This window comes from Mya arenaria, chromosome 2, assembly GCF_026914265.1.
Source record: "Mya arenaria isolate MELC-2E11 chromosome 2, ASM2691426v1".
NCBI lineage: Eukaryota > Metazoa > Mollusca > Bivalvia > Myida > Myidae > Mya > Mya arenaria.
The window spans coordinates 58857319-58872672 of NC_069123.1; the positions used below are offsets into that span (position 1 = coordinate 58857319).

At 33.6% G+C, this 15354-nt stretch overlaps 2 protein-coding genes and 1 pseudogene across 3 annotated transcripts in view; 1 reads left to right on the forward strand and 2 right to left on the reverse strand.

Annotated features, from left to right (window-relative positions):
- The window catches only part of LOC128244528 (uncharacterized), a 52511-nt gene extending 50612 nt beyond the window's left edge, over positions 1-1899 (forward strand). For both annotated transcript variants that reach the window (XM_052962537.1, XM_052962531.1), the window contains 2 exons: positions 1252-1389; positions 1601-1899. In XM_052962537.1, coding sequence (XP_052818497.1) covers positions 1252-1389; positions 1601-1798 — 336 coding nt within the window. In that variant the 3' untranslated portion in view covers positions 1799-1899. The remainder of the gene's footprint in view (positions 1-1251; positions 1390-1600) is intronic.
- Positions 1900-2670: 771 nt separating this feature from the next.
- Positions 2671-9295, reverse strand: LOC128223322 (uncharacterized). The gene is made up of 4 exons (XM_052932602.1): positions 9230-9295; positions 6635-6753; positions 3842-3992; positions 2671-2807 (listed from the first exon to the last, which is right to left on the reverse strand). Exons 2-4 carry the CDS (start codon positions 6732-6734, stop codon positions 2750-2752), a joined length of 309 nt encoding a protein of 102 aa, XP_052788562.1. The 5' UTR covers positions 6735-6753; positions 9230-9295; the 3' UTR covers positions 2671-2749.
- Positions 9296-10289: 994 nt separating this feature from the next.
- Positions 10290-14982, reverse strand: LOC128216301 (uncharacterized; annotated as a pseudogene).
- Positions 14983-15354: the final 372 nt, after the last annotated feature.

Below are 15354 nucleotides of genomic sequence, written 5' to 3' on the forward strand. Positions count from 1 at the left end.
ATCTAAAATCGTCCACGTTTACTTTCTAATTCAATATAGAAGAAAAAAGATCTCCCAAAATGCAACTTTTCAGAATAGAAATTGTTCAAATTTTCTTAGGGAATACCCTAAAAAACTGACAACACTTTAAACCCCTCTTTGATAAAATCCTGACCTGGTCCCCTCCATCCCAAGTACGCAAACTTCGTAAAGCCAGTTTTTTGGGTTTTTTTGTTCCACAGGACGCTGAATCAGAACATGGTTACCGCAAATTTTAGTTAGGAAACCGGAGTTACCATTGATTTAGAAATGGAATCCGGATAACCATTAAGGATGAATATTGCATACAAGTATACCGTTCTAAAACTGGTGGATTTTCTTTCTTTTATTAGTAACTTAAAATATTTGTTTTAATTGTGGTAAATCTGATGTGGAAGTAAGAGTGCATCTTTAACGAGGTCACCCTAGTAAAGGTCTGCCCATGCAAACATACCTCATCATCTAAATATCAACAATTTGTTGATTTTTAAACGAAAAGTACCATAAACGTTCATGTTTAACATTCATGTTTCAGTGCTTATAATCCATTTTTGAACAAACAACAATCCAACCACGACAATTTACCAATTATCTCATGTAATGAAACTAAGAAAACGAAATGCCATGTTATTGGCGAAATATTACGTAAACATGTGGATAAAATCAACACGTTCATTGTAAACTTTGCAACTTGTAACACGCAATTTGTTCAATAAGTGTTTAATGTTTAAAGTTATGATACCAAACTAAGATGCCGTTAGAAAAAAACATGCTTTACGCTATATACTGGACGGATACATTTTTTTCAATACAAAGGTTTTTAACATTTTTCTCAAAAGTATAAATGGTTCAAAATATTATATTATTTTGAGATATATTCGCATAACGTTGGATGTCGAAGGGTCTGACATCTTGGATAATCATCTTCCCATTGTGCTAAACACTATCGGTTTAAAGTATCGCTCCCAATGGCCCGGTATTCGGTATACTAAGGTGTTACACGGTATCCCATTATTTAAAATTGCACTGGTAGAGTGAAACTGCCATTTGCAATGCAAAGTGACGCACCCAACATATTTTTTGTTATTGCAGTTTATTTTGCATATAAATTCGTGGGCAAAATAATACTTGCTCTACCTAGTTCAATTATGTCCAGGGAAAACGTGTTAAAATTAATTCCACAATAATCATATATCAGTGGCATGATTATATTTACACTAACTTCGTCCCCAGGGCCTGACGAAAACCGTGTTTCCTGAGCAGGCGGAGAGCTTCAGCGTGGTTTCGAATGGCGCGGAGTGCATCATGATCTCTAGACGCTTCTTCCTGGAGCACGCCAACGAGCAGACCATGTACCATTTGAGACAAGTGGTTAGTGCGAAACACTTGTGTATAACCAAATAGCATCATTGACTGATATGATTTATTATGGATATCGAAGAATGTATTGTGTTCAATATTAAATTACAACCGTAAAGAAACTTGAAATAGTAAACAAAGCCCATCTTAAATTTATTAAACAGTATTTACATAGTGTAAATATCACATCATTTCTTAACTGCAACATCATTAAATTGCACAGGAGACGCTGCTCCCCCCGGAAGAGGAGCTGCAAGCGAACCTCCAGGACTTTGTTGACTGGAAGGCACACCGTGCGCGCGTGTACCGCCGCCTTGTGCATAACAAACACGAGCGCAACGAGCGGAAAAGCCAATTTCCGACACAGATTGGCGGCCAGTATTGCTTTCGCACAGGGCCTACTGTACGAAGCATAGATTAGAAATTTATAAATAATAATTTAAACACAGACTCTCATTCCGTTTAACGGTAAAATGCGCCTATTTTGGTATTTCATATCCATTATATGTTATTACAGAAATGAAAACATCTTGTCTTTGTAGTTTTTTAATGCCTCGTTATATTATGAAAAGTTAACGTTGACTGCTAGTTTAAACTAATAATAGGTTGATATACAATGGGTGTTCTTATGACAAAGTGAAGAATATATGTGGGAATCAAATCCTTTCTATATACAACTTTAATTTGCATAAACCTGCATTACACTTCGTCTGTGACCCCCCCCCCCCACTATGCCAATTGGCGCTTTTGAGTTTTAATAGTGTGTATCGTCGATCAAGGTTTGACAAGTATTTTGAACTATGGAAATAGATCCTTGATTTCCAATGCTTGTCAAAAAAGAGTCGTTGACTTAAGATTTAATTGTGTTCGGTGTTTTGGACATATATTCTGTACATTCCAATTTTCTCATGAAAGAGAACAAACAAACAAAATGCAAGAAAAAATCTAACAAATCCTCTCCACACAAAAACTACTGTATAAAGGATAGATAAGTAAATAGATTACACTTCCCGCCGAATGTGATTGTTTAAACATGTAAATGAATAGTTTAACTATATGCTAAAAATACATTAAAACGGTGTTACAGTAGCTGTATGGTTTGGTATAAATGGGGCATGCGAAATCAGGAAATTGCTTAATTTCCATTTTCCATTTTAGCAAGTGGTATATGTAATGGAAACATGTGTCTGACACGCATTCAACTGAAGTCATAACGTCTTAGTTTTGGTCATAAACCAGCTTCATTTGTATTATGTACTGAAAGCCACCTCGCAGCAGCTGTATGAAAAATGCTTCAATTGTTGAAACTTTATTGACTAAGATAGATCATAATCACATTGAAATCGAGTTTCCGTGCTGGTGTTTTGGATCTCTATTTCCCACCCAGTGGTGCAGGGGTTGTAACGAAGGTATGTGCAAGAACTTGAGCCCTACAAAAGATGAAATATTATATAAAATTATTTATAGTACATAACCGTTATACAGCAAGTCTTCTGACAGAGTGAGATGTCCCCTGTTTCGTTCATTAGCTCGAGGGACTGATGAGCCATAATTTGGAATACATAGAGAGAATATTTATTGTCGGTGTTTAATAACTTAACTTAAATAATAATGTACAAAGCATTCGAATCCTACAAAAAAAATCTGATTTCCTTTGCGTAGTGTTGCCGATGTATATTTGCGTGCAACTAACGTAATGTAAAATGAAACTTAATCCGATACCTACTAGCTGAGCTAGTTTTATTTAAAAACGTTTTTAATGTAATTGTATACTTATACAGATTTCATCAAAGACCGTTTTATCCCTTAATCAATAAATCTGACTTTTTCAAGAAATAAAACAAAAACTAATAACACAAACTTGGACTTGTATTGAAGAGATTGGATGCAAACACTTTCGCGAGTTTTTCGAAAAAATTCGTTTTATCCCGTCGTTATTCACGTTCTTCAAGGCAAATAGGGATTTTTTTTATTACGGCGAAGACTTTTTTTATTATGTATACACTTTTATCACCCTGTATATACTTTTATCACCCGGTACGACTTGATTCCGGATTAAAAAAAAACACTACGTTTTTATATCACACATGTATAATTTAACTTCACTATCCCTTTGTTGGTCAGAAAATATATTACCGTCCGCATATTTTTAAATGTAATTTTGTCGGTGTACGTGAATTGGTACAGTCGTCTATTATTCATGTGTTTATTGCTCTGCCCACGTTGACCTGTGGACTACACGGACGACGACTCCGGACAATATGATATATATCTCGCATAGATGTTTCGTCCAAATTCCTCACGTGACGAAAATAAATATAAAAAATACGAATGTTGTACTACCTAGATTGAACGAAAACTTCACAAAACAATTAAGTTGTTTTTTAAAAATATCCAAATCTTAAACTCTTCCTTATCATTCAGATATTCTCAAAGAGCGTTGGATAACAATGACTGAACTCACTCTTTGCAGACAGCACCACACACCAGGCCTGTGATGAGGGTGTTGTGTCCGTCAATTTTGTTGACGAGCTCAGGGCAAAAAGTGGCCTCACATTGCGCCTCGGTTTCGTCAGTACCGAATTGACCAAGGAGCTGCTTAGCCAAATCTAGGACTGAAATATTAGGGAATTGTAATTTGACAATAACCGACATTATGTGTCCTCAATAAGTCGTTGTAATTGAAAGTTTTTACTATTACTAGATGACGACACAATTGGAATCTCCGTCTGCTGAAACATTTTAAAATCTAAGACATTTAGAACATGTTAAGTAAAATCTTAATGACTAAATATGGAATCGCTCGTCTTTCTTCTATTTATGTTTAAGGATAGATAGCGACGGACGTTGGGTACAATTTTAGTTGATATATTATTCCATCATCGGTTGTATTCTACTCAATGTGTATAGCACGTGATAAATTGCGTCATAAATGCTACGTCGGAAGGCAATATTCTGATTTGAAAAAAGACTTAAAACAAAGATAACTTCACTATTTCTTCATCATTTTAAATTAAACATAGCGCAGTCTATGCCGCTTAGAGCCCTGCCTTCAGTCTTTTAGCAGAGTTTGATTGAGAGTTCAGTTTCTTAAAACACGTCGACAAACCTTTTAACGATACGGCCGTCTGACGGACTACTGTCAAAACATTATTTTGGAAACTGGTTTGTCGAAGTGTTTGATGAAACTAATGACCTTATCAAATTTCGGAAATGAAACCAATGTGGGTCTCTTTAAGCTTTTTAGACTGCCCTTTGTTTTATTTAAAATGGAGTTGTAAAAGAAAAGTTATGTTTGATTTAAGTCTTCATTTTAAGCAATAAGTTGCCTTCCGACGTAGCATATATGACGTAATTTATCACGTGGTATACACACACTGCTACTTTATGCTTTGTCGTCAAGTACAGTCAGAACTCCACATGTCGGAGTCTCGGGACCCGGGAAAAAGGTCGAGTCAGACAAGAAACATTTCATACATTCGAAATACTAAAAAATAATAACCAAACCCAACACATTTGAATTATATTTTCAATGATATTTGCATCCACCATTGAACTGGTCCTGTATTATGTTTCCGTCGTGAAAACAGCAAACTTATTATTGAAATGAAACTTCTTTGTTTCAACTTCATTTAATTGCATATTAAACGATGATAGCGTACCACATTCATGATATAACAAACACAAATTAGATCGGGCGACCGGAGCAGTAGTACTAGGAAATGACATTTTAAAGTTTATTATGTCTGTGCCGTTTTTTTATTAGGGTCGACTCGGGTGGGAAGGGGACGGTGGGTTATAAAACTTATTAATCCTTGCCATCAGTGGATACCTATCCGGCGAGCATTAATTTCAGAAAACGCAATTGAAAATTGTACTCATGGTCCAATTGTCAATTGTGTAGCTTCAAATTAAGAAAACATCGAAATGCTTGCAAAACAGTACCCAAAGACTTCATTCCATTGTTTTAACATTATAAAAAAAAAACAAAGTTAAAAATTTACTACGGTGGGTTCGACATGCATTTGCTCGGTGGTCTCTTATTGTGAATATAAGATTGCTGGGACTGTTGTATTTGTATGAGACTTGTATGGGACTCGGCTTAATGTTGAAATGTTGTTTTGGACTTTGTTTGACGGGATCTCAGAGGTGAAAAGTTTGCTCTTTAGACCAATATCTGAAATGTAACCACTCACATGTATTTCAACTCAAAACTGTTAAGTTATTGAATCAATAGTAAAAGGAGCCCGTGTGAACAAAAAATCAAAACATTACTTTTCATCAAAAATAGGGAGTCAGCATACGTACTTTCTAGACACGGGAGAATCGACTACTGCTTTTTCAATTTTTTGGTAGCTTGAATAAATTTGAAGGAGACAATTTTCAACTTTTTCCCTTTCAGTTGCCATGAACGTAATAGTTTTGCATGAACCTATTTTAGTTGAATGCAACTATAAGGTAGACCACCCAATATAAATTTTGTGGAAGTGTTTCTATTGAATGCCAGTAATTTAAGATAATTATCTAATTTTTATTATAATACTTGGATAAGGAAAACCAGTTCCGCCCCTTGGCGGCGATTTGTTTTGCTAATAAACATGGCTAGAATGAGTTTGGCATCTAGATGGTCGCACGATTAACATTTCTATGAAAGTACTTGGAAACTAGGCAATTCGTTTCGGAGCACATTTTCAAGGATTCCATTAGTAAAGCCATATAAGAAAACCATCTCTAACATCTAACGGCCATGTTTTTGATCAAATGACTACCGTTTGAAGGAGAATTGCATAAGGAAACCAAAAAAATATTTCGTTAAATAATTTAGAGCCTTATTGTTTATTCTTACAGACATTTAAGGCTTTAACGAATTAGGTAGAACATCGAACATGGACCCATGGATCCATTTGAAACGAAGGGGTCTGATAGAGGACCACCAAAGTAAAGTTTGAGTTGTTTAAGATAAGAAGGTTTTCAAGGCAAAACAAAACGGAACGTCGCACAACGGATGACGTAAGACGGACAATATGTGATCACATATCATATATCAGGAGCTTAGTTAACGATAACACTGGTTATAACCCAGGAATGGTAAATGGCTCATAATCACAGTCATGTACATTGCATATTTTAAATAAAACAACTGTACATACTTCGTAAAAACACTCTACAAAGATTATGTTGTTTGGTTTTGCTCACAGACCTTTAAATCTGAGAGCACATGGAAGCTTAACAAACTTATAAAATGGCATGGCCTTACTGTCGTATCCGCCGAGTAGAGATTCGATGAATCTGTCCTGCACAACATGAGCCGAGAACACGAATGGCATCAACGCAAGAAACAATACAGCCGTCTTCATTGTTGTATGTTGATGGTGTCTAGGATAGAAAACGAAATTGTAATGCAATCATTTTTAAAAAGTATTTATCATTTTGAATGAAGACATAGTATTAAAACTGTATTCACACAAATTACATTAATGAGTTCATCATACACACCATACAAATATGATGTATGTAAAAGTTATTTTATGAAAAGTTAAACCATACTGCAGTAACATAAGAAGTAATGTGTTTATCTCAATAGAATTTTCGTCCAATTAACCCTGTAGTTGGATCTTATATTTAAAATATTCCAAATTTGATTCTTGTTCATAGATTAATGTTATGACATTGTAATCTGTGACAACAATATTGCAAGTTTATTATTTTCTGTTCTGTCATTTGAATATTATTCATGTATTTGGCTTTTAAGGGCCTTCCAATGCTTCAGTCGTTTGAACGTCCAAAACATCTTTTTTATTATTTTTATTTTATTTAGATTTGAGGTTCAATATTTAGTAAGCATACTATATATGTCCATTGCAACATATGTAGCTTTTATTAGGAGTTGAGCAAATTTTACGAAGAATTTTTATCCGTTTTCTAAGAAAAAAGCATTTGTATTTTTCCGGAAGATATTTTATACAAAATGAATACGATTTTCTGTCAACATAGTCAGTACTACCCAATTATCAATATATTGAGGCTGTGTGGAAATTGCAGATATTTTAAGAAATATAGTTGCTTTTTTGTAACCAGATAATGACTTTATTCCACTAATTTTCATTATTTTATTATATATCATTCTTATTTGAAAAGATACCTGAAGAACGCATATGACATTGTTGATTAGGTAGTCTCGGGTACGTTGACGCAAAATATAGTTTTATTGCCGACAGACTTTTCAATAAATATGCAAAATAATTTTTCAACCCAATTCTGTTAAAATAAATTTTAAAATTTTAAAACTGTTTTTTTTTAGCTTCCCCACCAACATTTTCATTGTGGAAGGCCCTTAAACAAGTAATATCATTAAGAATGGAGTAAATAGTACATACAAACAAAATGTATATACAAAAATAGATACATATAATGAAATACAGCAGCATACGTGTACGTCAATCCACAAGCGATTTGGTTAATGAATCTATCTATATTCGACATACAGTGATGTGTTCATGTATCGGGATAATGTGTTTTTAAACATTATTTAACATTTTAATATTTCCATATTAATAGTTTCAATTTAATTGGTAGAAAAGCAATGTTTCATTTTAAGTTATATATATAAAACTTCCTTTACCAGAACTACCTGATACAATGGGCAAATTTAACGTTTCTTAAAAGTATACCCACGATGATTTCTAACCATGGGGAAATGTATTGCATGTTGCATTCAAAGAAGCGAAAGTGTTACGCGTGCGTTGACGGTCTATATTATAAGGAATTCATTTATTTTGACAAAACTATATATGTATATATGTATATATACTATAGTCGACCTGAAAAATCAAAATAAAATAGAAAAACCAAATGGACGCAAGAATAGCATCACAAAAGAATGCCAATGATTGTCCGTTCTTCTCAGTTTGTCATTGGACGCAATTGGAAAATAAATGATGAAGGCTTTATAATAAGATTTCTATTCCTTTCTCTACATAGTCTTAGACTTGTGTTTGCGTCATACGTATTTATTAAATTTATGTGAATGCATATGATTTTGCGTTTTTTTGAGTCATGGTCAAATGTGTGAAGTCTGTACGACGCCGCTGCCGACGACGACGCAGCCGCCAAAGTGTAAATAATATAGGGCAGTGAATATAACATATTAATCTTGCCTTATGGTTAAATCATCTGAGTTTTCAAGTTGTTTTGCAAAATAATAAGTTTTCTGGTAAGGTTTCAGTTAGAAATTTTGTTCAGTGTATGGTACAAGCCTTTGTGGATTTCTAATCTTATCATAGAAATGAATTATACTATAAATCCTTGAGACAGGATTTATAAATGGTTTTATTTCGTACATTGTGGTTCAGAACGGTACTGACATGCTGGATCTCACTTAAAAAGGTAATGCATTTGAATCCTCGTTTAACAGTAAATTAACAAAAAATAAATATGTTCAAAGACATCCAATTTTTAAACAAAAGAGAGTAGGAATTCTCAGAAATGAGTTTATTTACTTTCATTGTTTCTAAGCGACGAACATGTTTTTATTCCATTTTATAAACGTTAAGATTGTTTTTTTTTCTTTGTGGCGCGTTAGTATTATGCATATACTTATTAACTTTCGTCTTATTTTGCTACTGCTTCTCTTTTGTCCTGTACATAATTGACAATAACAATAACAATATTGAACTCTTTGGAATGGTTCGTGACCGATGTCTGTAGTCCTACAGCAATTAGATGAATGAATGACAAATGTACAAACATATATCATGTCTATATTAAACAATTGTATTTGCTATCATACAAACACTGAACACACTTAAGGAAATTTTATTTAATAAAGCAATAAAACAAGATAGAGAAATACCTGTTTGTCCAAGTAAATTTTAATCCAGGGATGGAATACCGATCGAGAACTGACCAAAAGCTGCGATGTTCCTCCTTTATATACGAGTTTTTATCAGAAAATTATTAGAGAAAGCGCCCTCTAGCGCGTTCACACGATTATCTATTTGTTTGACCTGGTGACGCAGGTGATGTTTTGACCCGGCCCTTATGATAAAATACTGCATGCCAAGCAATTACGATTAAGTCTTTACTGTGAATATTACTGACGAACAATCATCATTTAGTAAATATTGTATAACCTCCCTCGCAGCATATAATAGAATCACATTTATAGGGAATATTTGTTGATTCCAGTGTAAGCTCGTATTCGAAACTTAAATACTACCTTACCCCGAAATGAACAAATTTTCTGTTTCGAATAAGCTTTGTTTCGAAGATTTATTGGTATTTAGATTTATTTTCTAAGTACCCACTTTATTGAATCACCCTTTGCTGCCAGTCTACAAATGGGAGTCCCTCACACGTAGGTTTGATCGACGATTACGTAGACTGTTGTTCCTACGAAGGCTTTGGTGAAACAGTTCTTCAAGGTTTGTTTAAGTATATCATTTAATCGTGTTCCAATGCTAACATTTCATAAATATTCATCGACAAACTTGTTTTAATACATTTATGTTCCAAATAATAACAGTTGATACATATTTTAATGTAAATTGGGTATTAATGCTGCACTCTCACATATATACCATTTTTACCACTTTTTTATTTTTTGTCGTTAAAAGAGCAAATTTTTGCATAAATATCTGCAAACCAATAATATAAGTTTGCTGACAAAAAATCAGATCGTAGAGTTTCATATTTCCATTAGAAAAGTATTGTTTTATGGCTTAAACCGTTACTAACAGTTTAAGAAAAATGCATAAAACATCAATTTTTTAACATAAATATAAAAATCTGCGAGATAAGTTTTTGTCAGCTGTCTTATGTAACTGGTTTCCATGGATTCTCGCAAATATTGGCTCGTTCCACTGAATGTAGCATAAGCCTTTAATATTGATTCAATAGTTTGATAACCATGTCTAAGACGACCACAGAAAGTCCGATTTTATTCTCTCTGGAATAAGAACAGAATGTATCAAGTGAAAATTACCTTATGGTCAGATCACTGAAGCACTTGTATTTCCTTGCCGAACCTGTCGTTTCGAGTTTAAAAAAAACCTCCTTTACTTTTATTTTTGACATTATTCGAAATATTTTTGTAATCATAAACTAGCAAAAGGCTGAACAACAATTTTTCAATTCTTGAAATTTTATTGACCGATGCTCATGATAATCATTATCACATAGAAATTGATTTGCTGCCCTGGTGTGAACCTTTATTTTCCTGCAGCTGGTGTCGTACCCGTACCAAGTGGTGGAGCGGTTGAAACGTAAGTTTTGTGCAAGGATTTGAGCCCTACAAAAGTGTAAGTATTATATAAAATTAGTATTTATAGTTCAGCAACCGTTCTACAGCAGGAAGAGTGTCTTTTCCTTGCTTCATTGCGTATGAGGTATAGTGATCACAAGTGATCTTGCAATCAGATGTTTACACCGCAAATTTTGATTAGCGCTTATTGGAAAATAATCGTGAATTTATTTAGTGTTTCTCTGTCCAACATATTGAACTCTAAAACATACGTGAAACACCCACTTCGAACCGTGAACATATGAATTGGGTATACGATGTTAATCGGTTGATGTTGAGTTGTTTCACGTCGATGTGCTTGTGTCAAGTAAATATAGAACGATATATCGTGGGTCGAGCGCGATGTATCTCTAAGTGATACGATCAAACAGAACAACCGACGAATATAGTAATTATTATAGTCCATGCTTTAAATAAGCTTTCCTTCTGCGGAAACGGCGGCAAAAGAAAATAATGATGGAATACACCATCTCATTCTACGGTACAGTTATTGTTCAAGTATAAAGGCGGTTTTGAAATGAATGTCAACAAATAAAGGGTGATGAATATCATGCTTTTAAGGTTCAAGTATGGTTTTTTGCAGTTAAAATACGTCCAGCTACAGTGCTCTTAACTTTCACAGCTTAACGGGCTTGTTAAAGAGAAAGTTCTTAATTATAATTGCAATTATTATATAATTATTGCAATAATAATTGCATTAATATAAGCTCAAATGGAGAGAGTTGCATAGCAGGTGATGTAAAACGTGTGTAATGAAATAAAACAAAGCTTAAACGTAAGCTTAGCTGATGAAATATAATATTGAAGGAGTGGGTTCATTGTTTTTCATTATTTTTAAAAATCTGAAATATTTAAAAAAAAAGGAAAATGTTAAGGATATGATTTTCTAAGGCATTGTTAAAAGTTTGTACAATCAAGGAAACATTAATACCAAATACAAAAAAACACTGTTTTATAAAAATAAACATGGGGATATTACTTTGCAGATATGTGTCGGACGGTTATAAATCTTACAGATGCACAACTTCACATTACTAGCTTTCTATGCTCCAAATCTGAATTCCTTCAAGTAGTTTTTGAGTCAGTGTCCGGACAGAGTTTGCATTAAAAAAATGGAAAAAAAAGAAAAATACATACAAAAAGGGATAACTCTGAAATAAAGTGCCTCACATTTATAATTAATGTAAGGTGCATGACATTACCAAATAATGTATCTACGTTCCGAGTTTCAATCAATTCCTTCAAGTAGGTCTTGAGTATGTGCCAGGACAAACTATGAATTGAAAAAGTGGAAATAACACTGAACTAAAGTGGCCAAGAGTTATACTGATTACAGGGTGCACAGTTTCGCGCTGTTATCTATCTATGTACTTAGTTTTAATCAATTTCTCAAGCTAGTGTTTGAGTAAGTGTGATGATAACGTTTGCATTATAACAATGGACAATGGGAAATATCCATAACATTAAGTGACACAGAGTAATAATTCCTGCACAACTCAACATCACTTTATCTAAGTTTCATGTAGCAATTAAATCTTTTAAGTAGTTTTTTAGTAATGATCAGGACAAATTATCATTTATAATTATTATTATTATTAATAATAATACTGAATAATAATAATAATAATAATAATAATAATAATAATAATAATAATAGTAGTAGTAGTAGTAGTAGTAGTAGTAGTAGTAGTAGTAGTAGTAGTAGTAGTAGTAGTAGTACTAATGATAATTATAACAATAATTATAAAAAGAATTATAATGATACTACTTCTCCATCTATAACTACCAATACTACTCATACTACTTCTACTACTACTGCTACTACTACTACTACTACTTCTACTACTACTACTACTACTACTACTACTACTACTACTACTACTAATAATAATAATAATAATAATAATAATTACAAAAAATACTACTTCTACTACTACTACTACTACTACTACTACTACTACTACTACTACTAATAATAATAATAATAATAATAATTACAATAATAATTATAATAATAATTATAAAAATAATGCTACTACTACTACTACTACTACTACTACTACTACTACTACTACTACTACTACTACTATACATATAACAATGATATAAATAACATAATTTAAGATGGGTGTAAAATAGTTTTTAATTATTGTCAAGTGTGTGTTTTCGTGCATGTGGCAGAACATAATTTACATTATTAAACAATAGAAAAGGGGAGATAATTCACAAATAAAGAGCCCCCCCCCCCCCCAAGTTTTAACTTTTGCAGGGTGTACACCTTCACATTGACTTCAATGTACGTACCATGATTCAACCAATTGCACTTGCATTAAAGCGTTGGCTCAACTCACTCTTTGCAGACAGCACCACACACCAGGTGTGTGATGAGGGGGTTGTGTCCGTCAATTTTGTCGACGAGCTCAGGACAAAATGCGACCTCACACTGCGCCTCGGTTTCGTCTATGTCGAACTGATCAAGGAGCTGTTTGGCCAAATCTATGACTGAAAAATGGAAATGGCAATTAGATTATAACCTACACTATCTTTCCTCAATTAGACTTTGAAATTAATAACGACACAATTGGATTACCCGTCTGCTGAAACATGTTAAAAAGTAAGACATTTAAACGTGTTAGTAAAACCATAATGACTAAAATGGAATCACTCTCTACGCTCACTACGCCTTTGTTTATAATTAATAATGTTTTAACTATTACATTTAGGCAATAGGATGAATAAAAAAATAATAAGGACGGTTAGAAGAGCAGTGGCATTTTTGCAATGACGTTATTTCTGTGTCCATATGGTCTTTGTATTATAAGATAATTTCGCTGCCTTGAATGCAATTATAGTTTTGTAGACTCTGATATTGATGTAAAAGGATGAAGGAGACGTACGTTGGATACACTTTTTATTATTTCATCATTGGTATATATTCTACTCTGTGCTTCGACAATTACAGTCAAAACTCCCAATGTCGGAGTCCTCGGGACATTTGGAAAACGTGCGAGACAATGAAGATTCGAATTACAAAAATATAATAACCAAACCCAACACATCGGAGTCGAATGATGTTTTTACTGATATTTACATCCGCCATTGATCTTGTCTTGTATTATGTTTCCGTCGCGAAAACAGCAGCCTAATTGTTTAAATAAAAGTTCTTTGTTTCAACTTTATTAAATCGCATATTAAACGATGATAGCATCACACATGTAGGATATATTAAACGCTAATACGATTGGGCGACCGGAGCAGTGGTACTAGCAACAGACATTTTAAAGTTTATTCTGTATGTGTCCTTTTGGGATAGTGTTAGAATCCGGTGAGAGTGGGGATGGTGGTTATGAAACTTATTTACTCTTGCCATCGAGTAACAGCTATCCGGCGAGCATATGACGCGTTAGACATGTATTTGCTCGGTGGTCTCTTATTGTGAATATAAAAATGCTGTGACTGTTGCATTTGTATGATATTTGTATGAGACTCGGCTTAGCGGTGAAATTATGTGGCTGTCGGGGTATTCAATGCCAGTAATTTAAGAGATAACTATCTAAGCTTTTACTAGAATACCTTAAGGAAAACCAGTTCCGCCCCTTTGCGGCGATTTGTTTAGCTAATAATCATTGCTAGATTGAATTTGGCATCTAGATGGTCACAAGATGAACACTTCTATAAAAAAGAAGGTCAATGGTTTCAGAGCAAAAGATTTCATTATTATTGCCATCAAGGAATCCAAAAACTATTTCTGTAAAATTCTTAAGAGCCTTATTATTATATTTGTTCAGGCTTGACGTAGAACACCGAAAAAAGTATTGTTCTATTTAGAATCAGTACGTTTTTTGTTATCTATTTGCGAAAAAGGCTTGCCATTGGAATTGCTTCCGGTACGTTACCTGTGTTAACCTGTGTTGACTGCTACACTGTTATTTGTCAATTGATGATAAAACCCAAGAAAGAAAACATGAACAATCATTGTTATATTAGCGGCACAGTGTCGAATGCGGTCAGGGGATACTTGATGTGCACCTTTTATTGCTGGCGATGGTCGAGTGTAATGGTAAAAGGCTCTTAATCACATTTAAAAACTGTACATGTGTTCTTCGTTTAAAAAACTCTACAAATAGTAGTAGGTTTTGTTCACAGTCCTTAAATTTTGTGAGCACATGGAAGCTTAATAAAATACAAAATGGCATGGGCTTACTATCGTATCCGCCGAGTAGAGACTCAATGAATCTGTCCTGCACAACATGAGCCGAGAACACGAATGGCATCAACGCCAGAAACAAAACAGGCGTCTTCATTGTTGTAAGTTGATGTTGTCTAGGATAGAAAACGAAAATATAATGAAAACAATATAATTTTGAATGAAAATAGTTTTAAAACTGTATTTACACAAATTTTGGTCAACTCCTTATCATCCGAAAAATATGACGCAAAGAATGTATGTTTTACTAACTACAAATAAAACATGAACTTTTAAAACATGTTTATTTTTAGGCTTCCCAACTAATTTTTGCATGTCCGTCCACAAGCGATTTAATTGATATTCGACATACATTTATATATACAAGTATCGGGATGATGTTTTCTATACATTTGTAAACATTTTAAAGGACTATGCCATCACTATTATTTGGAAGATAGAATTGTTTCATCTTAAGCTATTCGTTTAA